Genomic DNA, 27,500 nt, shown 5'->3' with positions numbered 1-27,500 from the left:
GGACATCGTCATGAACATGAGACTTTCAACTTGCACAGCTAGAACAATTCATCCTTTGTGAATAAAGATGGTCTTGTATTTACCTTTATCAGGTTATAAAAGCATAATGATTATTTCATTTTGAAACAGAGTCGCTAAAAGGCTCTAAATGGGAAGGATGCCCTTTGTGAATTAAAGTAAAGTATAAAAAAACACACAAATCTACTTTGATGTACAACTGCTCTGTTTCATCTGACCAAAAGGCTACCTACTCCCTTTTCTCTACCCTCTCTGTCAAAACCTTACATGCCCATCATCACAAGGTCCACCTTGGAATTTCAGTCACCACATCTCAATTTCAACCACAACATCTCAAAGTTGATGAAGAACATTCAATGTTCTACAGTTCAGTCCACATGATGGTGAGTTTGTTCTTTCAATCCCGAAACATCATCTATGAGCAGAACTAATTGCATTTGGTGTATTTTGGTACTGTATTCCAACTGATAGAGGTGGGGGAGAGGAGTTCACCTGCTGTTCCAGTTCCTCCTGGTATGTTGGCGCCCTCCACTCAACAGGTTCCAACCTTCCCAGTCTGGTGGTCCTGCTCTCTCTATAGGGAGGTCCACCCTCCTCAGCCCAGGGACCCCTGCCCTCGGCCAGGTGGTGCCCCTGGTGCGCCCCTGTCTGCTGGTTAGCAAACAACCTGCTGGAAATGTCACTGGTCCGGACATGATCAGAACCTGCAAAGATGAAATATATTACAACCATGTGTATTCCATGCACGTTAATGTATGTGTTATCTGCAATGGGCCAGCTGGTGCAGTGACTGTCTACCTGAGACTGTGTTGATAGGAGGCAGTCTGTCCTCTCTCAGGTTGGGCCTGGCGACATTGGCTTTTCTCTGAGGGTTCAGCCAAGCGTCCTCATTCTGCCTGTGCATCTGCTTCAGGTCAGCTAGACAGGCAAAGTACAGTCAGACACTTTGCACAGTAATATCTGCAATCAATTGAACTCCAATCAACTTATGCGATCCTGAAAGGTGAGGCAACAATGAAGGTAAGTGAAACATGCTACAACGTACTTATGAGGTCCCCTCGGGTGTCTCTGAGGGGTGCGCCGCACCCTCCCCGGCCCCATGGGTCATAGTTTTTGATTTTGGCCTCCAGCTTGGCCTCAGCCCGGTCCCTCTCTGCCTTCTCCAGCCTCCGGCGCTCCTGCTTCTCCTGGATCTGCAGGGATTCAAGGTTGTGAAGGAATTTGGTGAGGAATACTGACTCCCCTGGAACTACATGTACCAGAGGTTTGAGGATAGACTCAGTCAGCATACACAATGACATCATCATGAACATGAGACTTTCAACTTGCACAACTAGAATAATTCATCCTTTGTGAATAAAGATGGTCTTGTATTTACCTTTATCAGGTTATAAAAGCATAATGATTTTTTCATTTTGAAACCGAGTCGCTAAAGGCTCTAAATGGGAAGGATGCCCTTTGTGAATTAAAGTAAATTATAAAAAAACACACAAATCTACTTTGATGTACAACTGCTCTGTTTCATCTGACCAAAAGGCTACCTACTCCCTTTTCTCTACCCTCTCTGTCAAAACCTTACATGCCCATCATCACAAGGTCCACCTTGGAATTTCAGTCACCACATCTCAATTTCAACCACAACATCTCAAAGTTGATGAAGAATATTCCATGTTCTACAGTTAAGTCCACATGATGGTGAGTTTGTTAGTTCAATCCCGAAACATTATCTGTGAGCGTAACTAATTGCATTTGGTGTATTTTGGTACTGTATTCCAACTGATAGAGGTGGGGGGGAAGAGGTCACCTGCTGTTCCAGTTCCTCCTGGTATGTTGGCGCCCTCCACTCAACAGGCTCCACCTTTCCCAGTCTGGTGGTCCTGCTCTCTCTATAGGGAGGTCCACCCTCCTCAGCCAAGGGACCCCTGCCCTCGGCCAGGTGGTGCCCCCAGTGCGCCCCTGTCTGCTGGTTAGCAAACAAACTCCTGGAAATGTCACTGGTCTGGACATGATCAGAACCTGCAAAGATGAAATATATTACAACCATGTGTATTCCATGCACGTTAATGCATGTGTTATCTGCAATGTGCCAGCTGGTGCAGTGACTGTCTACCAGAGAATGTGTTGATAGGAGGCAGTCTGTCCTCTCTCAGGTTGGGCCTGGTGACATTGGCTTTTCTCTGAGGGTTCAGCCAAGCGTCCTCATTCTGCCTGTGCATCTGCTTCAGGTCAGCTAGAAAGGCAAATCATAAGAAGTGTTTTAAATACAAGTTTCAAAAGGAAAAATCAGCAGACCAGCAAACATTTTTACCCCTGACTTCAAAACTGTTTAAAATGTGGCCCTCTACAAAGTGACTATATCAAATCATGTTATTCATATGTATAGCCCTTCTTACAAACAATGTCACGGAGGGCTTCACAGATCAGATGAGCACGTATATATATATATATATATATATACATGTGAGTGTGTGTATATGTGTGTATATAGGGATGAGCCTGTATCTCTCATCAATTTAACACAGATCCACTTATGCGATCCTGAAAGGTGAGCCAACAATGAAGGTAAGCGAAACATGCTACAACGTACTTATGAGGTCCCCTCGGGTGTCTCTGAGGGGTGCGCCGCACCCTCCCCGGCCCCATGGGTTGTAGTTCTTCATTTCAGCCTCCAGCTTGGCCTCAGCCCGGTCCCTCTCTGCCTTTTCCAGCCTCCGGCGCTCCTGCTTCTCCTGGATCTGGAGGGATTCAAGATTTTGAAGGAATATAGTGAGGAATACTGACTCCCCTGGAACCACATGTACCAGAGATTTGAGGATAGACCCAGCATAGATTGTGTCATCATCATGAACATAAGACTGACTTTCACTGGGTGAGACGGTCTAAATGGGATGAATCAAACTAACTTACAAATGATGTTAAAAATCGATATAAATCTACAACTTTTATCATTGATCTGACCAAAACATTCACTCCTCCATTCTCTGTACCATTCACGTCAAAACATGACATGCCCACCATCATTGCTCTACTTGTTTCAAACATAGACCAAGGTAAAACACAGAATCTCAACTCAAAGTTGATCAAGAAATTTCCATGTATCATAGTTCATTCCATGTTTTGGTGAGTTTGTACCTTCAATACCAATCCCTGATCTATGAGCAGAATCAATACTATTTACAGTATTGTGTGTATTTCTGTACAGTATCCCAACTCATAGAAGGGAGGGGGGCTCACCTGCTGTTCCAGTTCCTCCTGGTATGTTGGTGCCCTCCGCTCAACAGGCTCCAGCCTTCCCAGTCTGGTGGTCCTGCTCTCTCTATAGGGAGGTCCACCCTCCTCAGCCCAGGGACCCCTGCCCTCGGCCGGGTGGTGGCCCATGTACACCCTTCTCTCCCCTTCAGTCAGAGTGGAGGGATCTCTTCTGAGGGAGGCACCGTACTCCTAGGGAAGAGAGAAAAGGCTTCATGCTATGAGCAGTGATCCATTTAGAATGACATTTACTCGCTACAAATGAGGTGCAATTCACAGAGCAGTATTTCCTCTCACACCATTTTTGAAATAAAAGCCAGTCAGCTGTCTGTACTCTACTGAATAAAGAGAAACTCACCCTTGTTTCCATGTAAGGACCATCTTGTTTAAAGTTAGGGTTAAGCTTCATTTTCTGAAACTTTGGCCCACTGCTGCTTGAGGAAGTTCTCAAGTTCAGTTTTCTCAATTTTGCAGATGGAAAATTGTGAACACTTCTGTGAACACAAGACGGTGTTTACCTACAAGTATTTGGCAACTGGTAAGACACACAGGTAGCCTACTTAAGGCTTCTCTTCCAACTGAAGCACACCAAAAGTTCTCACACATGATGTAATTCCCATATTTCTGACAGTTCTTAACTGTGCAATGACACTAATATTACTGGTTAAGACCTTACCTTATCTCTGTACTGAGTTTCTGTTTGTGTCAGTCTTAGCTAATATCGGCTGCCAAAAACTGTCAGGCGTGACATCATAATGCTTTGGAATGCCAAGATGTGTCCGTTGCTATGTCAACATCGGATTATGATGTCACGCCTGATGCTTCTTTGCAGGGAAGTTTCCCATGGTAAAAGTGGGGGTACGCGCACCCCGAAGGACGCGGATCGTTCTCTAGTGTACGCAAAATAAATCAGTGATTTTCCTCCCAAAACAGTCCTGTTGATGATCGGCCGACTGCAGTCTCAGTATCAAAAATAAATACATGCACTCTAGGCCTAGTGTATCAACAGAATAATATCATCACAATGTCTAATATGTCGGCTAAGGGATAATGTTAAAATAATATCATTAGGCTACAAAATAACAGTGTGTGCTCGCGCATGGTCATTTACTTTTGTTCGTATGTTAAGTAAACATTTGTATCCTGCCTACACAATTCATTCAATATTTTCATAAGTTACATCGGAAAGTCATCAATAGGCCTACTAAGTAGCTTGATTAGATCAGTGACACTCCTGAAGCTTTAATGTATTTACAGTTTTTCACGATTGTTAACACACAAAAAGCTAAACTTTGGCACAATTTTCACAACCTTAACGTCATGTACCAATTGCTCGACCCAATTTATCACTACTTTACACTCCCTTATCTGCATTAGACTCTGACTTTCCTTGTTTACACACTGATGTCAATTACACATCACCTTGTTGTCAAAACACTACACACAGTGTTCAGTTGTTGCACACACTTCTCAAGTAAAGTCTCAAAGCATCAACCTACAACACACAACTATTCAAATCTCTAAACACTCAGGTCTGGTGAGCAATTTGCGATCACGACTGCAGCATAAAAAGGGCCTTGAGCCTCTGTTTTGTTTGGTGAACAAAGGAGAACTTAGAACATATCAACAACCAGAGAAGGAGAGGGGTAACAGTGAGAGGAGGAAGAGGACAAGGAAGAGGACAAGGAAGAGGACAAGGAAGAGGATGACAAGGAGGAGGAGGAGGAAGAGGAGAAACAGAAGGAGGTGGAGGAGAAAGAAGAAGGAGAACGGTGATCTCTAATGAGATTAAGGTCACTGTGGTTGACCATGTGCTCAACTATGGTTTGAGCATGAGGAAGGCTGGCCAGAGGGTCCGACCAAATCTCAGCTGTACCCCACTTGACCCATCTATGTCCATACTATACAGTAACTTGCATTATCATGCAGTCTGTTCCAGCAGATCCAGGATCATGACACAGCTAATGATCTATATGAATACATGAATACATATTCATTGATGAGGTTGGATTCAACCTGGTGAAGAGGAGGCGCCGGGGCAGAAATGTCATTGGCCAGCACACCATTGTTCAGGTCCCCGCTGAGCGTGGTGGGAACATCACTTTGTGTGCTGCAATGGGTTGAGCAGGCCCGCTGACTGTACTGTACTGTACAATACTTTTTTTGCTGCATATGTGTGCTGTTTTATGTTTGACTATGAAAAGATTTGTCCTACACTGAGACATTTTACAAAAGTTGAAATGGCTCATTCTCCAGAGTCAGTCATTCATATGGTGTGTTCCATTTTGAGAATTGTGTTTTCAATTTTGCACTACTGTGTGCTGTGAATGCTTGGTAGTGTGCAGCAAATGCTTTTTGTGTGTACTGTTATGAATGGTATGTGTGTGTCATTTGAATGGCTGTGTACCAAATGAGAACACGAGTTCCATTTTGTGAACAGGTGAGATATTTGATGGTAAAGAGTCCTCTTGCAAAGGGAGTGTCAGGTTTAGCATTTTGTGTGTGAGTTTTTCAGTTTTGTGTGTACAGTTATGAGAAAGACGTTATTGTTTTGAGAAACGTGTGTTAACAATTGTGAAAAACTGTAAATGGTTATTATGAAGATTTTGATCTCATTAGGCATACATCTTACCATTCTTTGTCAAGAATGGTCTGAAATCAAATAATGTATTTACCTCAGTGTATTCCCTAAATGCTTTGAGCTGTGTGTGTCATCCAAAAATACTACCAGTGGAACTATTTCTGTTGTGATGCCGTATTACTGTAATACAGTTTTTCTGAATTGCTAAAACACTAAAACCCATTGACTGAACAAAGTTATCAGTTGCCTAAACTCATGTAGCTAATTGTGCAGTCTGTTGTCAATACCTTAAACCATTTCACATGGTAAAACACAATTTGCAAATCTCACATAGACTTTTCAGCAAAACTCTAAACACATTCTCATTCTCAAAACACATTCTGCACTCTAATGGACATGTCATCCATACTGGTAAACACAAATGGCAACGCTCAAATACAAATAGAAAAAACATGTCATTGACTAAACACAACCACTCAAAATAGATTTCACTTGTTTTTAAATGATGTGACACAACCAATATAAGCCAGTTCAGAGAGCAAACAGGTTGTTGAAGGTGGGAAAATATTCCTTGTGATGTCAATGACCCTGACCCAGCCCAAAGACAAGAAGAAGCACATTGATCACATGTTTACTCCTTTGATTGTTGTCCCTTTTACTGTATAGTATTGTATACTGTAGCACAGTGCATCGTAGGCTCTATACTGTACAATTACGTAACAAATGGTATGGCCCTGAACATTGCACTTCCCATTTGTTACAGTAACAGTACTGAATGCTCAGTAGATTTAGACAGGTTGCAGGTTTATATCAACAAAGAACAGGAGTGAGTTGTGGGTAGAGAGATGCAGGGTATAGTACTCTGATATATCGGCCGATATAGAAAATTACTGTAATGAAATAAAAAATCCAGAAACGCATAACAACACAAACAGATTTCCCTAACATTCTGCCCCACTCGTGTTGCACGAGTGAGCAAAGCAGAGTAGTAATTTCTGTTTTTAATGTGTTTTTAATTTTTGGGTGTATTGTTTACTGACTGCTTGATAGTGTATATCATTTTGATCACTTTGTTTATGATTTGAGAGCAGTGTTTGATTTTGAGCACAGGTAAATCTGTTTTGAAGTGAAAGTTTGATTTTGAGGACAGGTAAAACTGTTTTGAGGCGAAAGTTTCATTTTGCAAGAGAATTCGAGGTTTTGTAAATAGTGCTTGAAGATGAGGCTTTGTGTTTACAGTTTTGAGAAAATGGGTGACTGTTTCAAGAATGTGTTTTAGCAATTGTGAAAAACTGTAATAAAAGGGTGAAATCTGTCATTACGTAATGGTTTAACTGAAAGAAAGAATTTGCTGGAAGGGAAATAATGGTAGAAATTTGTGAAAGTTAGAGTAGAAAGTTGTGTCCAGTCAAACTTGAGTCTTATGTAATGAGTTTGTGTGACAAAGACAATTGGTTCAGTTACACCAACTAATAAGTATCCACAGTGGACCTTTTTTTATTCAGTCCACTACGTTTTCAACTGAAACATACAATCGCAATTCAAATAAAATGGACAATCAAATGTAAATAGCCTAATACAGACGTCAAATGATGCCGTTTGTAATGATGATGCTATACAAGCTAGTTTTAATTCAATCAACAAGCAATTAATTTCCAGATGTGATAAGATGCCATTTATTCTCCACTTTTTTCCGGAACTTTGTATGATCAAAAGGATTCGTAAGGTAAAGAAGGTTGTACTATAGAAGACACTACTCTCAGAATGCCAACGAGAGAGAGAGAGTGTGAGTGAGAGAAAGAGACAGAGAGAGAGAGAGAATGAGAGAGAGGGAGTGAGTGAGAGAGGGAGAGAGGGAGAGAGAATGAGAGAGTGTGTGAGAGAGAGTGAGAGAGAGAGACAGAGAGATAGAGAGATAGAGAGAGAGTGAGAGAGAGAGAGAGAGAGAGAGAGAGAGAGAGAGGGAGAGAGAGAGAGACAGAGAGAATGAGAGAGAGAGACAGACAGAGAGACACAGAGAGGGAGAGAGAGAGAGAGACAAAGAGAGAGAGTGTGAGAGAGACAGAGAGAGTGAGAGAGAGACAGACAGAGAGAGAGAGAGAGAGAGAGAGAGAGAGAGAGACAGAGAGAGAGAGACACAGAGAGAGAGAGAGAGAGAGAGTAAGAGAGAGAGAGAGAGAGTAAGAGACACAGAGATAGAGTAAGAGACACAGAGATAGAGAGAGTGAGGCACAGAGAGAGAGAGAGAGAGAGAGAGAGAGAGAGAATGAAAGAAAGAGAAAGAGAGAGAAAGAGAGAGAAAGAGAGAGAGATAAAGAGAGAGAAAGAGACAGAAAGAGAGTGAGTCAGTATTCTTCATGTTCTTTGGGTCCACCCTCTTTGACAGGTTGTAGTCATCTGGCAGTCTGATAAACTCCCTGGAAGCCTCCATCCTAAGCCACATAGAGACATTTAGCATCTCATACTTCATGACCAAACTCTGTTCTACTCTCCCCTAAACTTTGCAGTAGTGCCCCAGTAGTGGAGGGGTGTTACCTGTCAAGTGAGTCCAGCTCCTCTCACTCTGAGCGCATCATCTGGCCCTCCGCCCGTTTCTGCTCTCTGAGCAGCTTTTGACGGATTGCAGACAACTTAGAGAGGACTTCCCTCTTGTACTCTGGTAGGCAGCCTGACACACATACACACACAATCACATCCCAGTTACAACTAATCTACAATGTGTTGGTTCTAGCTATATGGAACATGTTGTGTTTTTGTGTGTGTGTTACCTGCAGCTCTCAGCTCCTTCCTAACAGCTGGGACAGAGGGTGTCTGGGATTGGAGCCCTGAGAGAGAACCCTTCTAAAAGGTGTGTGTGGGGAGAGAGACATTAGTTTATACCGTTTTTTTAGACAATGCTCTCCATACTACGTTTATGGTTTATACAAGCGGTAACTTACAGGCATGGGGGTGCTGGGGCATTTGCTGTCCATGCTGGGGGGACTGGAGGTGGACTGGGGGGCCCTGTGTCTCTTCTGGAGGGTGGGGATGGGGGGCGAGATCTCCCTTCGCACCTGCAGATAGACAGTAAGATGGGGATCATACTGATATTTCTGTTTGTTCAAATCTTTCTAATAAGGTTTTGTGGTCCTCTCACCTCTTGAATGCGCGCTTGTCTCTCTTTCTCATAGCGCATCCTCCCAGTAGCAATTTCCTCCACCTCTTTCCTCTTCTCCTCCACCTCTTTCTTCTTCTCCTCAGCAAGACGGACAAGCTCCTTGTTTTTGCCCCTTTTCTGTTGCAAGAAGAAGACCGAACTTTATTTAGCTAATAACAGCTGAGTCACGAGAACATGTTACACTCGCTTAAAATCGACCCTTACTTCAAGTGTTTTTGGTCCACACCAAAAAAATCTAATTCTACTATCAAGATTGTTCAGCATTGTTATTCAAGAGAGTGTGGTCCACATAAGATAAGTTGTATACCGTATATTGCAAAGGCATATACAGTCATTTCTGCCACATCCCTCTAAGCCACATGTGTCAAACTCCGGTCCTCGAGGGCCGCTGTCCTGCATGTTTTAGATGTTTCCCTGCTCGAACACACCTGATTCAATTAAATGGGTTGTTATAACGACCATTCATTAGAATCAGGTGAGCTGGATCAGGGAAACATCTAAAACATGCAGGACAGCGGCCCTCGAGGACCGGAGTTTGACACCCCTGCTCTAAGCCAATCAGTGCCCAGCTGACCTCAATCTCCTTGAGTTTTCGGATCTCCTTCTCCTTGTCAAACTCCCTCTTCATTTGAGCCCTCTGCTCTGCCAGCCTCCTCTCCTCCTTCGCCTCCTCAAGGCGTAGCTTCTCCTTCTCCTCTGCCTCCTTGAGGCGCTTCTCCTCAATCTGGGCAGGGCCCAAAAGGTAAACAGTTTGTTATACAACATCATGTATGTGTGTGTGTGTGTGTATGTGTGTGTGTGTGTGTGTGTGTGTGTGTGTGTGTGTGCGTCTGTGTTTGTGTACATTATAAAACATCCTTCAAATCAATGGCTTGTTGAAGCTAAAAGACCCTACAGCCACCAGAGGCCAGGGTCTTGAAATCTATACATAAGACATCCCAAACCATACCACACTGTACCTGTTGTTTTAGGGCAAGCTTATACTTATCCAGTTCAGTGACTTGATGAAGCGTTGGCTGGTTCGGAAACACATTTCCTCTGGCATAGGTGGAGGTCTGGACAGGGGCAAAACCTGCAAAGATAAAGTACAACAGTCATATGCATTGTGTGTACGTGTGTATTACATTTGCGTGAAATGATTTGATGTCTGCAGTGTGCCAGCTGGTGCAGTGACTGTCTACCAGAGACTGTGTTGATGGGAGGCAGTCGGTCCTCTCTCAGCATGGGTCTGGGGGCTTTTGTCTGAGAGGTCTCGGGGTTCAGCCAAGCTTCCTCATTCTGCCTGTGCATCTGCTTCAGGTCAGCTAGACAGACAAAGTACAGTCAGACACTTTGCACAGAAATATCTGCCATCAATTGAACTCCAATCAACTTACGCAATTCTGTAGGGTGAGCCAACATGGAATGTAAGTGAAACATGCTACAACGTACTAATGAGGTCCCCTTGATTGTCTCTGAGGGGTGCGCCGCAGCCTCCCCGGCCCCATGGGTCATAGTTTTGAATTTCGGCCTCCAGCTTGGCCTCAGCCCGGTCCCTCTCTGCCTTCTCCAGCCTCCGGCGCTCCTGCTTCTCCTGGATCTGCAGGGATTCAAGGTTATGAAGGAATTTGGTAAGGAATACTGACTTGACTCCCCTGGAACTACATGTACCAGAGGTTTGAGGATAGACTAAGTCAGCGTACACAAGGACATCGTCATGAACATGAGACTTTCAACTTGCACAGCTAGAACAATTCATCCTTTGTGAATAAAGATGGTCTTGTATTTACCTTTATCAGGTTATAAAAGCATAATGATTATTTCATTTTGAAACAGAGTCGCTAAAGGCTCTAAATGGGAAGGATGCCCTTTGTGAATTAAAGTAAAGTATAAAAAAACACACAAATCTACTTTGATGTACAACTGCTCTGTTTCATCTGACCAAAAGGCTACCTACTCCCTTTTCTCTACCCTCTCTGTCAAAACCTTACATGCCCTACATCACAAGGTCCACCTTGGAATTTCAGTCACCACATCTCAATTTCAACCACAACATCTCAAAGTTGATGAAGAACATTCAATGTTCTACAGTTCAGTCCACATGATGGTGAGTTTGTTCTTTCAATCCCGAAACATCATCTATGAGCAGAACTAATTGCATTTGGTGTATTTTGGTACTGTATTCCAACTGATAGAGGTGGGGGAGAGGAGTTCACCTGCTGTTCCAGTTCCTCCTGGTATGTTGGCGCCCTCCACTCAACAGGTTCCAACCTTCCCAGTCTGGTGGTCCTGCTCTCTCTATAGGGAGGTCCACCCTCCTCAGCCCAGGGACCCCTGCCCTCGGCCAGGTGGTGCCCCTGGTGCGCCGCTGTCTGCTGGTTAGCAAACAACCTGCTGGAAATGTCACTGGTCCGGACATGATCAGAACCTGCAAAGATGAAATATATTACAACCATGTGTATTCCATGCACGTTAATGTATGTGTTATCTGCAATGGGCCAGCTGGTGCAGTGACTGTCTACCTGAGACTGTGTTGATAGGAGGCAGTCTGTCCTCTCTCAGGTTGGGCCTGGCGACATTGGCTTTTCTCTGAGGGTTCAGCCAAGCGTCCTCATTCTGCCTGTGCATCTGCTTCAGGTCAGCTAGACAGGCAAAGTACAGTCAGACACTTTGCACAGTAATATCTGCAATCAATTGAACTCCAATCAACTTATGCGATCCTGAAAGGTGAGGCAACAATGAAGGTAAGTGAAACATGCTACAACGTACTTATGAGGTCCCCTCGGGTGTCTCTGAGGGGTGCGCCGCACCCTCCCCGGCCCCATGGGTCATAGTTTTTGATTTCGGCCTCCAGCTTGGCCTCAGCCCGGTCCCTCTCTGCCTTCTCCAGCCTCCGGCGCTCCTGCTTCTCCTGGATCTGCAGGGATTCAAGGTTGTGAAGGAATTTGGTGAGGAATACTGACTCCCCTGGAACTACATGTACCAGAGGTTTGAGGATAGACTCAGTCAGCATACACAATGACATCATCATGAACATGAGACTTTCAACTTGCACAACTAGAATAATTCATCCTTTGTGAATAAAGATGGTCTTGTATTTACCTTTATCAGGTTATAAAAGCATAATGATTTTTTCATTTTGAAACCGAGTCGCTAAAGGCTCTAAATGGGAAGGATGCCCTTTGTGAATTAAAGTAAATTATAAAAAAACACACAAATCTACTTTGATGTACAACTGCTCTGTTTCATCTGACCAAAAGGCTACCTACTCCCTTTTCTCTACCCTCTCTGTCAAAACCTTACATGCCCATCATCACAAGGTCCACCTTGGAATTTCAGTCACCACATCTCAATTTCAACCACAACATCTCAAAGTTGATGAAGAATATTCCATGTTCTACAGTTAAGTCCACATGATGGTGAGTTTGTTAGTTCAATCCCGAAACATTATCTGTGAGCGTAACTAATTGCATTTGGTGTATTTTGGTACTGTATTCCAACTGATAGAGGTGGGGGGAAGAGGTCACCTGCTGTTCCAGTTCCTCCTGGTATGTTGGCGCCCTCCACTCAACAGGCTCCACCTTTCCCAGTCTGGTGGTCCTGCTCTCTCTATAGGGAGGTCCACCCTCCTCAGCCAAGGGACCCCTGCCCTCGGCCAGGTGGTGCCCCCAGTGCGCCCCTGTCTGCTGGTTAGCAAACAAACTCCTGGAAATGTCACTGGTCTGGACATGATCAGAACCTGCAAAGATGAAATATATTACAACCATGTGTATTCCATGCACGTTAATGCATGTGTTATCTGCAATGTGCCAGCTGGTGCAGTGACTGTCTACCAGAGAATGTGTTGATAGGAGGCAGTCTGTCCTCTCTCAGGTTGGGCCTGGTGACATTGGCTTTTCTCTGAGGGTTCAGCCAAGCGTCCTCATTCTGCCTGTGCATCTGCTTCAGGTCAGCTAGAAAGGCAAATCATAAGAAGTGTTTTAAATACAAGTTTCAAAAGGAAAAATCAGCAGACCAGCAAACATTTTTACCCCTGACTTCAAAACTGTTTAAAATGTGGCCCTCTACAAAGTGACTATATCAAATCATGTTATTCATATGTATAGCCCTTCTTACAAACAATGTCACGGAGGGCTTCACAGATCAGATGAGCACGTATATATATATATATATATATATATATATATACATGTGAGTGTGTGTATATGTGTGTATATGGGGATGAGCCTGTATCTCTCATCAATTTAACACAGATCCACTTATGCGATCCTGAAAGGTGAGCCAACAATGAAGGTAAGCGAAACATGCTACAACGTACTTATGAGGTCCCCTCGGGTGTCTCTGAGGGGTGCGCCGCACCCTCCCCGGCCCCATGGGTTGTAGTTCTTCATTTCAGCCTCCAGCTTGGCCTCAGCCCGGTCCCTCTCTGCCTTTTCCAGCCTCCGGCGCTCCTGCTTCTCCTGGATCTGGAGGGATTCAAGATTTTGAAGGAATATAGTGAGGAATACTGACTCCCCTGGAACCACATGTACCAGAGATTTGAGGATAGACCCAGCATAGATTGTGTCATCATCATGAACATAAGACTGACTTTCACTGGGTGAGACGGTCTAAATGGGATGAATCAAACTAACTTACAAATGATGTTAAAAATCGATATAAATCTACAACTTTTATCATTGATCTGACCAAAACATTCACTCCTCCATTCTCTGTACCATTCACGTCAAAACATGACATGCCCACCATCATTGCTCTACTTGTTTCAAACATAGACCAAGGTAAAACACAGAATCTCAACTCAAAGTTGATCAAGAAATTTCCATGTATCATAGTTCATTCCATGTTTTGGTGAGTTTGTACCTTCAATACCAATCCCTGATCTATGAGCAGAATCAATACTATTTACAGTATTGTGTGTATTTCTGTACAGTATCCCAACTCATAGAAGGGAGGGGGGCTCACCTGCTGTTCCAGTTCCTCCTGGTATGTTGGTGCCCTCCGCTCAACAGGCTCCAGCCTTCCCAGTCTGGTGGTCCTGCTCTCTCTATAGGGAGGTCCACCCTCCTCAGCCCAGGGACCCCTGCCCTCGGCCGGGTGGTGGCCCGTGTACACCCCTCTCTCCCCTTCAGTCAGAGTGGAGGGATCTCTTCTGAGGGAGGCACCGTACTCCTAGGGAAGAGTGAAAAGGCTTCATGCTATGAGCAGTGATCCATTTAGAATGACATTTACTCGCTACAAATGAGGTGCAATTCACAGAGCAGTATTTCCTCTCACACCATTTTTGAAATAAAAGCCAGTCAGCTGTCTGTACTCTACTGAATAAAGAGAAACTCACCCTTGTTTCCATGTAAGGACCATCTTGTTTAAAGTTAGGGTTAAGCTTCATTTTCTGAAACTTTGGCCCACTGCTGCTTGAGGAAGTTCTCAAGTTCAGTTTTCTCAATTTTGCAGATGGAAAATTGTGAACACTTCTGTGAACACAAGACGGTGTTTACCTACAAGTATTTGGCAACTGGTAAGACACACAGGTAGCCTACTTAAGGCTTCTCTTCCAACTGAAGCACACCAAAAGTTCTCACACATGATGTAATTCCCATATTTCTGACAGTTCTTAACTGTGCAATGACACTAATATTACTGGTTAAGACCTTACCTTATCTCTGTACTGAGTTTCTGTTTGTGTCAGTCTTAGCTAATATCGGCTGCCAAAAACTGTCAGGCGTGACATCATAATGCTTTGGAATGCCAAGATGTGTCCGTTGCTATGTCAACATCGGATTATGATGTCACGCCTGATGCTTCTTTGCAGGGAAGTTTCCCATGGTAAAAGTGGGGGTACGCGCACCCCGAAGGACGCGGATCGTTCTCTAGTGTACGCAAAATAAATCAGTGATTTTCCTCCCAAAACAGTCCTGTTGATGATCGGCCGACTGCAGTCTCAGTATCAAAAATAAATACATGCACTCTAGGCCTAGTGTATCAACAGAATAATATCATCACAATGTCTAATATGTCGGCTAAGGGATAATGTTAAAATAATATCATTAGGCTACAAAATAACAGTGTGTGCTCGCGCATGGTCATTTACTTTTGTTCGTATGTTAAGTAAACATTTGTATCCTGCCTACACAATTCATTCAATATTTTCATAAGTTACATCGGAAAGTCATCAATAGGCCTACTAAGTAGCTTGATTAGATCAGTGACACTCCTGAAGCTTTAATGTATTTACAGTTTTTCACGATTGTTAACACACAAAAAGCTAAACTTTGGCACAATTTTCACAACCTTAACGTCATGTACCAATTGCTCGACCCAATTTATCACTACTTTACACTCCCTTATCTGCATTAGACTCTGACTTTCCTTGTTTACACACTGATGTCAATTACACATCACCTTGTTGTCAAAACACTACACACAGTGTTCAGTTGTTGCACACACTTCTCAAGTAAAGTCTCAAAGCATCAACCTACAACACACAACTATTCAAATCTCTAAACACTCAGGTCTGGTGAGCAATTTGCGATCACGACTGCAGCATAAAAAGGGCCTTGAGCCTCTGTTTTGTTTGGTGAACAAAGGAGAACTTAGAACATATCAACAACCAGAGAAGGAGAGGGGTAACAGTGAGAGGAGGAAGAGGACAAGGAAGAGGACAAGGAAGAGGATGACAAGGAAGCGGATGACGAGGAAGAGGAGAAGCAGAAGGAGGTGGAGGAGAAAGAAGAAGGAGAACGGTGATCTCTAATGAGATTCGGGTCACTGTGGTTGACCATGTGCTCAACTATGGTTTGAGCATGAGGAAGGCTGGCCAGAGGGTCCGACCAAATCTCAGCTGTACCCCACTTGACCCATCTATGTCCATAGTATACAGTAACTTGCATTATCATGCAGTCTGTTCCAGCAGATCCAGGATCATGACACAGCTAATGATCTATATGAATACATGAATACATATTCATTGATGAGGTTGGATTCAACCTGGTGAAGAGGAGGCGCCGGGGCAGAAATGTCATTGGCCAGCACACCATTGTTGAGGTCCCCGCTGAGCGTGGTGGGAATATCACTTTGTGTGCTGCAATGGGTTGAGCAGGCCAGCTGACTGTACTGTACTGTACTGTACAATACTTTTTTTGCTGCATATGTGTGCTGTTTTATGTTTGACTATGAAAAGATTTGTCCTACACTGAGACATTTTACAAAAGTTGAAATGGCTCATTCTCCAGAGTCAGTCTTTCATATGGTGTGTTCCATTTTGAGAATTGTGTTTTCAATTTTGCACTACTGTGTGCTGTGAATGCTTGGTAGTGTGCAGCAAATGCTTTTTGTGTGTACTGTTATGAATGGTATGTGTGTGTCATTTGAATGGCTGTGTGTACCAAATGAGAACACGAGTTCCATTTTGTGAACAGGTGAGATATTTGATGGTAAAGAGTCCTCTTGCAAAGGGAGTGTCAGGTTTAGCATTTTGTGTGTGAGTTTTTCAGTTTTGTGTGTACAGTTATGAGAAAGACGTTATTGTTTTGAGAAACGTGTGTTAACAATTGTGAAAAACTGTAAATGGTTATTATGAAGATTTTGATCTCATTAGGCATACATCTTACCATTCTTTGTCAAGAATGGTCTGAAATCAAATAATGTATTTACCTCAGTGTATTCCCTAAATGCTTTGAGCTGTGTGTGTCATCCAAAAATACTACCAGTGGAACTATTTCTGTTGTGATGCCGTATTACTGTAATACAGTTTTTCTGAATTGCTAAAACACTAAAACCCATTGGCTGAACAAAGTTATCAGTTGCCTAAACTCATGTAGCTAATTGTGCAGTCTGTTGTCAATACCTTAAACCATTTCACATGGTAAAACACAATTTGCAAATCTCACATAGACTTTTCAGCAAAACTCTAAACACATTCTCATTCTCAAAACACATTCTGCACTCTAATGGACATGTCATCCATACTGGTAAACACAAATGGCAACGCTCAAATACAAATAGAAAAAACATGTCATTGACTAAACACAACCACTCAAAATAGATTTCACTTGTTTTTAAATGATGTGACACAACCAATATAAGCCAGTTCAGAGAGCAAACAGGTTGTTGAAGGTGGGAAAATATTCCTTGTGATGTCAATGACCCTGACCCAGCCCAAAGACAAGAAGAAGCACATTGATCACATGTTTACTCCTTTGATTGTTGTCCCTTTTACTGTATAGTATTGTATACTGTAGCACAGTGCATCGTAGGCTCTATACTGTACAATTACGTAACAAATGGTATGGCCCTGAACATTGCACTTCCCATTTGTTACAGTAACAGTACTGAATGCTCAGTAGATTTAGACAGGTTGCAGGTTTATATCAACAAAGAACAGGAGTGAGTTGTGGGTAGAGAGATGCAGGGTATAGTACTCTGATATATCGGCCGATATAGAAAATTACTGTAATGAAATAAAAAATCCAGAAACGCATAACAACACAAACAGATTTCCCTAACATTCTGCCCCACTCGTGTTGCACGAGTGAGCAAAGCAGAGTAGTAATTTCTGTTTTTAATGTGTTTTTAATTTTTGGGTGTATTGTTTACTGACTGCTTGATAGTGTATATCATTTTGATCACTTTGTTTATGATTTGAGAGCAGTGTTTGATTTTGAGCACAGGTAAATCTGTTTTGAAGTGAAAGTTTGATTTTGAGGACAGGTAAAACTGTTTTGAGGCGAAAGTTTCATTTTGCAAGAGAATTCGAGGTTTTGTAAATAGTGCTTGAAGATGAGGCTTTGTGTTTACAGTTTTGAGAAAATGGGTGACTGTTTCAAGAATGTGTTTTAGCAATTGTGAAAAACTGTAATAAAAGGGTGAAATCTGTCATTACGTAATGGTTTAACTGAAAGAAAGAATTTGCTGGAAGGGAAATAATGGTAGAAATTTGTGAAAGTTAGAGTAGAAAGTTGTGTCCAGTCAAACTTGAGTCTTATGTAATGAGTTTGTGTGACAAAGACAATTGGTTCAGTTACACCAACTAATAAGTATCCACAGTGGACCTTTTTTTATTCAGTCCACTACGTTTTCAACTGAAACATACAATCGCAATTCAAATAAAATGGACAATCAAATGTAAATAGCCTAATACAGACGTCAAATGATGCCGTTTGTAATGATGATGCTATACAAGCTAGTTTTAATTCAATCAACAAGCAATTAATTTCCAGATGTGATAAGATGCCATTTATTCTCCACTTTTTTCCGGAACTTTGTATGATCAAAAGGATTCGTAAGGTAAAGAAGGTTGTACTATAGAAGACACTACTCTCAGAATGCCAACGAGAGAGAGAGAGTGTGAGTGAGAGAAAGAGACAGAGAGAGAGAGAGAATGAGAGAGAGGGAGTGAGTGAGAGAGGGAGAGAGGGAGAGAGAATGAGAGAGTGTGTGAGAGAGAGTGAGAGAGAGAGACAGAGAGATAGAGAGATAGAGAGAGAGTGAGAGAGAGAGAGAGAGAGAGAGAGAGAGAGAGAGAGAGAGAGAAAGAGAGAGAGAGAGAGACAGAGAGACACAGAGAGGGAGAGAGAGAGAGAGACAAAGAGAGAGAGTGTGAGAGAGACAGAGAGAGTGAGAGAGAGACAGACAGAGAGAGAGAGAGAGAGACAGAGAGAGAGAGACACAGAGAGAGAGAGAGAGAGAGAGAGAGTAAGAGAGAGAGAGAGAGAGTAAGAGACACAGAGATAGAGTAAGAGACACAGAGATAGAGAGAGTGAGGCACAGAGAGAGAGAGAGAGAGAGAGAGAGAGAGAGAGAGAGAGAGAGAGAGAGAGAGAAAGAAAGAAAGAGAGAGAGAAAGAGAGAGAGATAAAGAGAGAGAAAGAGAGAAAAGAGAGAGAGTCAGTATTCTTCATGTTCTTTGGGTCCACCCTCTTTGACAGGTTGTAGTCATCTGGCAGTCTGATAAACTCCCTGGAAGCCTCCATCCTAAGCCACATAGAGACATTTAGCATCTCATACTTCATGACCAAACTCTGTTCTACTCTCCCCTAAACTTTGCAGTAGTGCCCCAGTAGTGGAGGGGTGTTACCTGTCAAGTGAGTCCAGCTCCTCTTACTCTGAGCGCATCATCTGGCCCTCCGCCCGTTTCTGCTCTCTGAGCAGCTTTTGACGGATTGCAGACAACTTAGAGAGGACTTCCCTCTTGTACTCTGGTAGGCAGCCTGACACACATACACACACAATCACATCCCAGTTACAACTAATCTACAATGTGTTGGTTCTAGCTATATGGAACATGTTGTGTTTTTGTGTGTGTGTTACCTGCAGCTCTCAGCTCCTTCCTAACAGCTGGGACAGAGGGTGTCTGGGATTGGAGCCCTGAGAGAGAACCCTTCTAAAAGGTGTGTGTGGGGAGAGAGACATTAGTTTATACCGTTTTTTTAGACAATGCTCTCCATACTACGTTTATGGTTTATACAAGCGGTAACTTACAGGCATGGGGGTGCTGGGGCATTTGCTGTCCATGCTGGGGGGACTGGAGGTGGACTGGGGGGCCCTGTGTCTCTTCTGGAGGGTGGGGATGGGGGGCGAGATCTCCCTTCGCACCTGCAGATAGACAGTAAGATGGGGATCATACTGATATTTCTGTTTGTTCAAATCTTTCTAATAAGGTTTTGTGGTCCTCTCACCTCTTGAATGCGCGCTTGTCTCTCTTTCTCATAGCGCATCCTCCCAGTAGCAATTTCCTCCACCTCTTTCCTCTTCTCCTCCACCTCTTTCTTCTTCTCCTCAGCAAGACGGACAAGCTCCTTGTTTTTGCCCCTTTTCTGTTGCAAGAAGAAGACCAAACTTTATTTAGCTAACAACAGCTGAGTCACGAGAACATGTTACACTCGCTTAAAATCGACCCTTACTTCAAGTGTTTTTGGTCCACACCAAAAAAATCTAATTCTACTATCAAGATTGTTCAGCATTGTTATTCAAGAGAGTGTGGTCCACATAAGATAAGTTGTATACCGTATATTGCAAAGGCATATACAGTCATTTCTGCCACATCCCTCTAAGCCACATGTGTCAAACTCCGGTCCTCGAGGGCCGCTGTCCTGCATGTTTTAGATGTTTCCCTGCTCGAACACACCTGATTCAATTAAATGGGTTGTTATAACGACCATTCATTAGAATCAGGTGAGCTGGATCAGGGAAACATCTAAAACATGCAGGACAGCGGCCCTCGAGGACCGGAGTTTGACACCCCTGCTCTAAGCCAATCAGTGCCCAGCTGACCTCAATCTCCTTGAGTTTTCGGATCTCCTTCTCCTTGTCAAACTCCCTCTTCATTTGAGCCCCCTGCTCTGCCAGCCTCCTCTCCTCCTTCGCCTCCTCAAGGCGTAGCTTCTCCTTCTCCTCTGCCTCCTTGAGGCGCTTCTCCTCAATCTGGGCAGGGCCCAAAAGGTAAACAGTTTGTTATACAACATCATGTATGTGTGTGTGTGTGTGTATGTGTGTGTGTGTGTGTGTGTGTGTGTGTGTGTGTGTGTGTGTGTGCGTCCGTGTTTGTGTACATTATAAAACATCCTTCAAATCAATGGCTTGTTGAAGCTAAAAGACCCTACAGCCACCAGAGGCCAGGGTCTTGAAATCTATACATAAGACATCCCAAACCATACCACACTGTACCTGTTGTTTTAGGGCAAGCTTATACTTATCCAGTTCAGTGACTTGATGAAGCGTTGGCTGGTTCGGAAACACATTTCCTCTGGCATAGGTGGAGGTCTGGACAGGGGCAAAACCTGCAAAGATAAAGTACAACAGTCATATGCATTGTGTGTACGTGTGTATTACATTTGCGTGAAATGATTTGATGTCTGCAGTGTGCCAGCTGGTGCAGTGACTGTCTACCAGAGACTGTGTTGATGGGAGGCAGTCGGTCCTCTCTCAGCATGGGTCTGGGGGCTTTTGTCTGAGAGGTCTCGGGGTTCAGCCAAGCTTCCTCATTCTGCCTGTGCATCTGCTTCAGGTCAGCTAGACAGACAAAGTACAGTCAGACACTTTGCACAGAAATATCTGCCATCAATTGAACTCCAATCAACTTACGCAATTCTGTAGGGTGAGCCAACATGGAATGTAAGTGAAACATGCTACAACGTACTAATGAGGTCCCCTTGATTGTCTCTGAGGGGTGCGCCGCACCCTCCCCGGCCCCATGGGTCATAGTTTTGAATTTCGGCCTCCAGCTTGGCCTCAGCCCGGTCCCTCTCTGCCTTCTCCAGCCTCCGGCGCTCCTGCTTCTCCTGGATCTGCAGGGATTCAAGGTTATGAAGGAATTTGGTGAGGAATACTGACTTGACTCCCCTGGAACTACATGTACCAGAGGTTTGAGGATAGACTAAGTCAGCGTACACAAGGACATCGTCATGAACATGAGACTTTCAACTTGCACAGCTAGAACAATTCATCCTTTGTGAATAAAGATGGTCTTGTATTTACCTTTATCAGGTTATAAAAGCATAATGATTATTTCATTTTGAAACAGAGTCGCTAAAAGGCTCTAAATGGGAAGGATGCCCTTTGTGAATTAAAGTAAAGTATAAAAAAACACACAAATCTACTTTGATGTACAACTGCTCTGTTTCATCTGACCAAAAGGCTACCTACTCCCTTTTCTCTACCCTCTCTGTCAAAACCTTACATGCCCTACATCACAAGGTCCACCTTGGAATTTCAGTCACCACATCTCAATTTCAACCACAACATCTCAAAGTTGATGAAGAACATTCAATGTTCTACAGTTCAGTCCACATGATGGTGAGTTTGTTCTTTCAATCCCGAAACATCATCTATGAGCAGAACTAATTGCATTTGGTGTATTTTGGTACTGTATTCCAACTGATAGAGGTGGGGGAGAGGAGGTCACCTGCTGTTCCAGTTCCTCCTGGTATGTTGGCGCCCTCCACTCAACAGGTTCCAACCTTCCCAGTCTGGTGGTCCTGCTCTCTCTATAGGGAGGTCCACCCTCCTCAGCCCAGGGACCCCTGCCCTCGGCCAGGTGGTGCCCCTGGTGCGCCCCTGTCTGCTGGTTAGCAAACAACCTGCTGGAAATGTCACTGGTCCGGACATGATCAGAACCTGCAAAGATGAAATATATTACAACCATGTGTATTCCATGCACGTTAATGTATGTGTTATCTGCAATGGGCCAGCTGGTGCAGTGACTGTCTACCTGAGACTGTGTTGATAGGAGGCAGTCTGTCCTCTCTCAGGTTGGGCCTGGCGACATTGGCTTTTCTCTGAGGGTTCAGCCAAGCGTCCTCATTCTGCCTGTGCATCTGCTTCAGGTCAGCTAGACAGGCAAAGTACAGTCAGACACTTTGCACAGTAATATCTGCAATCAATTGAACTCCAATCAACTTATGCGATCCTGAAAGGTGAGGCAACAATGAAGGTAAGTGAAACATGCTACAACGTACTTATGAGGTCCCCTCGGGTGTCTCTGAGGGGTGCGCCGCACCCTCCCCGGCCCCATGGGTCATAGTTTTTGATTTCGGCCTCCAGCTTGGCCTCAGCCCGGTCCCTCTCTGCCTTCTCCAGCCTCCGGCGCTCCTGCTTCTCCTGGATCTGCAGGGATTCAAGGTTGTGAAGGAATTTGGTGAGGAATACTGACTCCCCTGGAACTACATGTACCAGAGGTTTGAGGATAGACTCAGTCAGCATACACAATGACATCATCATGAACATGAGACTTTCAACTTGCACAACTAGAATAATTCATCCTTTGTGAATAAAGATGGTCTTGTATTTACCTTTATCAGGTTATAAAAGCATAATTATTTTTTCATTTTGAAACCGAGTCGCTAAAGGCTCTAAATGGGAAGGATGCCCTTTGTGAATTAAAGTAAATTATAAAAAAACACACAAATCTACTTTGATGTACAACTGCTCTGTTTCATCTGACCAAAAGGCTACCTACTCCCTTTTCTCTACCCTCTCTGTCAAAACCTTACATGCCCATCATCACAAGGTCCACCTTGGAATTTCAGTCACCACATCTCAATTTCAACCACAACATCTCAAAGTTGATGAAGAATATTCCATGTTCTACAGTTCAGTCCACATGATGGTGAGTTTGTTAGTTCAATCCCGAAACATTATCTGTGAGCGTAACTAATTGCATTTGGTGTATTTTGGTACTGTATTCCAACTGATAGAGGTGGGGGGAAGAGGTCACCTGCTGTTCCAGTTCCTCCTGGTATGTTGGCGCCCTCCACTCAACAGGCTCCACCTTTCCCAGTCTGGTGGTCCTGCTCTCTCTATAGGGAGGTCCACCCTCCTCAGCCAAGGGACCCCTGCCCTCGGCCAGGTGGTGCCCCCAGTGCGCCCCTGTCTGCTGGTTAGCAAACAAACTCCTGGAAATGTCACTGGTCTGGACAGGATCAGAACCTGCAAAGATGAAATATATTACAACCATGTGTATTCCATGCACGTTAATGCATGTGTTATCTGCAATGTGCCAGCTGGTGCAGTGACTGTCTACCAGAGAATGTGTTGATAGGAGGCAGTCTGTCCTCTCTCAGGTTGGGCCTGGTGACATTGGCTTTTCTCTGAGGGTTCAGCCAAGCGTCCTCATTCTGCCTGTGCATCTGCTTCAGGTCAGCTAGAAAGGCAAATCATAAGAAGTGTTTTAAATACAAGTTTCAAAAGGAAAAATCAGCAGACCAGCAAACATTTTTACCCCTGACTTCAAAACTGTTTAAAATGTGGCCCTCTACAAAGTGACTATATCAAATCATGTTATTCATATGTATAGCCCTTCTTACAAACAATGTCACGGAGGGCTTCACAGATCAGATGAGCACGTATATATATATATATATATATATATATATATACATGTGAGTGTGTGTATATGTGTGTATATGGGGATGAGCCTGTATCTCTCATCAATTTAACACAGATCCACTTATGCGATCCTGAAAGGTGAGCCAACAATGAAGGTAAGCGAAACATGCTACAACGTACTTATGAGGTCCCCTCGGGTGTCTCTGAGGGGTGCGCCGCACCCTCCCCGGCCCCATGGGTTGTAGTTCTTCATTTCAGCCTCCAGCTTGGCCTCAGCCCGGTCCCTCTCTGCCTTTTCCAGCCTCCGGCGCTCCTGCTTCTCCTGGATCTGGAGGGATTCAAGATTTTGAAGGAATATAGTGAGGAATACTGACTCCCCTGGAACCACATGTACCAGAGATTTGAGGATAGACCCAGCATAGATTGTGTCATCATCATGAACATAAGACTGACTTTCACTGGGTGAGACGGTCTAAATGGGATGAATCAAACTAACTTACAAATGATGTTAAAAATCGATATAAATCTACAACTTTTATCATTGATCTGACCAAAACATTCACTCCTCCATTCTCTGTACCATTCACGTCAAAACATGACATGCCCACCATCATTGCTCTACTTGTTTCAAACATAGACCAAGGTAAAACACAGAATCTCAACTCAAAGTTGATCAAGAAATTTCCATGTATCATAGTTCATTCCATGTTTTGGTGAGTTTGTACCTTCAATACCAATCCCTGATCTATGAGCAGAATCAATACTATTTACAGTATTGTGTGTATTTCTGTACAGTATCCCAACTCATAGAAGGGAGGGGGGCTCACCTGCTGTTCCAGTTCCTCCTGGTATGTTGGTGCCCTCCGCTCAACAGGCTCCAGCCTTCCCAGTCTGGTGGTCCTGCTCTCTCTATAGGGAGGTCCACCCTCCTCAGCCCAGGGACCCCTGCCCTCGGCCGGGTGGTGGCCCGTGTACACCCCTCTCTCCCCTTCAGTCAGAGTGGAGGGATCTCTTCTGAGGGAGGCACCGTACTCCTAGGGAAGAGTGAAAAGGCTTCATGCTATGAGCAGTGATCCATTTAGAATGACATTTACTCGCTACAAATGAGGTGCAATTCACAGAGCAGTATTTCCTCTCACACCATTTTTGAAATAAAAGCCAGTCAGCTGTCTGTACTCTACTGAATAAAGAGAAACTCACCCTTGTTTCCATGTAAGGACCATCTTGTTTAAAGTTAGGGTTAAGCTTCATTTTCTGAAACTTTGGCCCACTGCTGCTTGAGGAAGTTCTCAAGTTCAGTTTTCTCAATTTTGCAGATGGAAAATTGTGAACACTTCTGTGAACACAAGACGGTGTTTACCTACAAGTATTTGGCAACTGGTAAGACACACAGGTAGCCTACTTAAGGCTTCTCTTCCAACTGAAGCACACCAAAAGTTCTCACACATGATGTAATTCCCATATTTCTGACAGTTCTTAACTGTGCAATGACACTAATATTACTGGTTAAGACCTTACCTTATCTCTGTACTGAGTTTCTGTTTGTGTCAGTCTTAGCTAATATCGGCTGCCAAAAACTGTCAGGCGTGACATCATAATGCTTTGGAATGCCAAGATGTGTCCGTTGCTATGTCAACATCGGATTATGATGTCACGCCTGATGCTTCTTTGCAGGGAAGTTTCCCATGGTAAAAGTGGGGGTACTCGCACCCCGAAGGACGCGGATCGTTCTCTAGTGTACGCAAAATAAATCAGTGATTTTCCTCCCAAAACAGTCCTGTTGATGATCGGCCGACTGCAGTCTCAGTATCAAAAATAAATACATGCACTCTAGGCCTAGTGTATCAACAGAATAATATCATCACAATGTCTAATATGTCGGCTAAGGGATAATGTTAAAATAATATCATTAGGCTACAAAATAACAGTGTGTGCTCGCGCATGGTCATTTACTTTTGTTCGTATGTTAAGTAAACATTTGTATCCTGCCTACACAATTCATTCAATATTTTCATAAGTTACATCGGAAAGTCATCAATAGGCCTACTAAGTAGCTTGATTAGATCAGTGACACTCCTGAAGCTTTAATGTATTTACAGTTTTTCACAATTGTTAACACACAAAAAGCTAAACTTTGGCACAATTTTCACAACCTTAACGTCATGTACCAATTGCTCGACCCAATTTATCACTACTTTACACTCCCTTATCTGCATTAGACTCTGACTTTCCTTGTTTACACACTGATGTCAATTACACATCACCTTGTTGTCAAAACACTACACACAGTGTTCAGTTGTTGCACACACTTCTCAAGTAAAGTCTCAAAGCATCAACCTACAACACACAACTATTCAAATCTCTAAACACTCAGGTCTGGTGAGCAATTTGCGATCACGACTGCAGCATAAAAAGGGCCTTGAGCCTCTGTTTTGTTTGGTGAACAAAGGAGAACTTAGAACATATCAACAACCAGAGAAGGAGAGGGGTAACAGTGAGAGGAGGAAGAGGACAAGGAAGAGGACAAGGAAGAGGATGACAAGGAAGAGGATGACGAGGAAGAGGAGAAGCAGAAGGAGGTGGAGGAGAAAGAAGAAGGAGAACGGTGATCTCTAATGAGATTCGGGTCACTGTGGTTGACCATGTGCTCAACTATGGTTTGAGCATGAGGAAGGCTGGCCAGAGGGTCCGACCAAATCTCAGCTGTACCCCACTTGACCCATCTATGTCCATAGTATACAGTAACTTGCATTATCATGCAGTCTGTTCCAGCAGATCCAGGATCATGACACAGCTAATGATCTATATGAATACATGAATACATATTCATTGATGAGGTTGGATTCAACCTGGTGAAGAGGAGGCGCCGGGGCAGAAATGTCATTGGCCAGCACACCATTGTTGAGGTCCCCGCTGAGCGTGGTGGGAATATCACTTTGTGTGCTGCAATGGGTTGAGCAGGCCAGCTGACTGTACTGTACTGTACTGTACAATACTTTTTTTGCTGCATATGTGTGCTGTTTTATGTTTGACTATGAAAACATTTGTCCTACACTGAGACATTTTACAAAAGTTGAAATGGCTCATTCTCCAGAGTCAGTCATTCATATGGTGTGTTCCATTTTGAGAATTGTGTTTTCAATTTTGCACTACTGTGTGCTGTGAATGCTTGGTAGTGTGCAGCAAATGCTTTTTGTGTGTACTGTTATGAATGTTATGTGTGTGTCATTTGAATGGCTGTGTGTACCAAATGAGAACACGAGTTCCATTTTGTGAACAGGTGAGATATTTGATGGTAAAGAGTCCTCTTGCAAAGGGAGTGTCAGGTTTAGCATTTTGTGTGTGAGTTTTTCAGTTTTGTGTGTACAGTTATGAGAAAGACGTTATTGTTTTGAGAAACGTGTGTTAACAATTGTGAAAAACTATAAATGGTTATTATGAAGATTTTGATCTCATTAGGCCTACATCGTACCATTCTTTGTCAAGAATGGTCTGAAATCAAATAATGTATTTATCTCAGTGTATTCCCTAAATGCTTTGAGCTGTGTGTGTCATCCAAAAATACTACCAGTGGAACTATTTCTGTTGTGATGCCGTATTACTGTAATACAGTTTTTCTGAATTGCTAAAACACTAAAACCCATTGGCTGAACAAAGTTATCAGTTGCCTAAACTCATGTAGCTAATTGTGCA

The 27,500-nt window shown here is 43.5% G+C and overlaps 3 protein-coding genes across 3 annotated transcripts in view; all 3 read right to left on the bottom strand.

The window, feature by feature from the left end:
* Positions 1-933, bottom strand: part of LOC146257003 (uncharacterized) — a 3,238-nt gene extending 2,305 nt beyond the window's left edge. Inside the window, exons 1-2 of the mRNA XM_084675019.1 lie at positions 817-933; positions 511-722 (exon numbers count right to left, since the gene is read on the bottom strand). Coding sequence (XP_084531145.1) covers positions 511-722; positions 817-922 — 318 coding nt within the window. The 5' untranslated portion in view covers positions 923-933. The remainder of the gene's footprint in view (positions 1-510; positions 723-816) is intronic.
* A 7,220-nt stretch (positions 934-8,153) lies between these two features.
* LOC146257002 (uncharacterized) lies at positions 8,154-13,736 on the bottom strand. Its single transcript, XM_084674689.1, has 15 exons — positions 13,731-13,736; positions 13,303-13,450; positions 12,818-12,937; positions 12,512-12,723; positions 11,754-11,901; positions 11,201-11,412; positions 10,437-10,584; positions 10,187-10,309; positions 9,965-10,077; positions 9,580-9,729; positions 8,985-9,122; positions 8,788-8,901; positions 8,617-8,689; positions 8,384-8,516; positions 8,154-8,280 (listed from the first exon to the last, which is right to left on the bottom strand). Exons 1-14 carry the CDS (start codon positions 13,734-13,736, stop codon positions 8,407-8,409), a joined length of 1,815 nt encoding a protein of 604 aa, XP_084530815.1. The 3' UTR covers positions 8,154-8,280; positions 8,384-8,406.
* Positions 13,737-19,082: 5,346 nt separating this feature from the next.
* On the bottom strand, positions 19,083-22,308 carry LOC146257001 (uncharacterized). Its single transcript, XM_084675013.1, has 10 exons — positions 22,192-22,308; positions 21,886-22,097; positions 21,121-21,268; positions 20,871-20,993; positions 20,649-20,761; positions 20,256-20,405; positions 19,661-19,798; positions 19,464-19,577; positions 19,293-19,365; positions 19,083-19,192 (listed from the first exon to the last, which is right to left on the bottom strand). The coding sequence occupies exons 1-10, from the start codon at positions 22,295-22,297 to the stop codon at positions 19,083-19,085; spliced, it is 1,287 nt and encodes a 428-aa protein (XP_084531139.1). The 5' UTR covers positions 22,298-22,308.
* Between the last annotated feature and the right edge of the window lie 5,192 nt (positions 22,309-27,500).

Source organism: Hypomesus nipponensis, chromosome 15 (assembly GCF_054491055.1).
Source record: "Hypomesus nipponensis isolate SF chromosome 15, ASM5449105v1, whole genome shotgun sequence".
NCBI classification, from domain to species: Eukaryota; Metazoa; Chordata; class Actinopteri; order Osmeriformes; family Osmeridae; genus Hypomesus; species Hypomesus nipponensis.
The sequence above is the reverse complement of the archived record's forward strand: the minus strand, read 5'-3'. Positions and strand labels throughout refer to the sequence as shown.

Coding starts and splice junctions, on each gene's coding strand:
- LOC146257002 (XM_084674689.1), bottom strand. Junction 11,413..11,753: donor CACCCGAGGGGACCTCATAA/GTACGTTGTAGC, acceptor TCATCTTTGCAG/GTTCTGATCATGTCCGGACC. Junction 10,585..11,200: donor AGGAGGAACTGGAACAGCAG/GTGAACTCCTCT, acceptor GAATCCCTGCAG/ATCCAGGAGAAGCAGGAGCG.
- LOC146257001 (XM_084675013.1), bottom strand. CDS start 22,297: ATGCACAGGCAGAATGAGGACGCTTGGCTGAACCCTCAGAGAAAAGCC. Junction 21,269..21,885: donor AGGAGGAACTGGAACAGCAG/GTGACCTCCTCT, acceptor GAATCCCTGCAG/ATCCAGGAGAAGCAGGAGCG. Junction 20,994..21,120: donor CAATCAAGGGGACCTCATTA/GTACGTTGTAGC, acceptor TTGTCTGTCTAG/CTGACCTGAAGCAGATGCAC.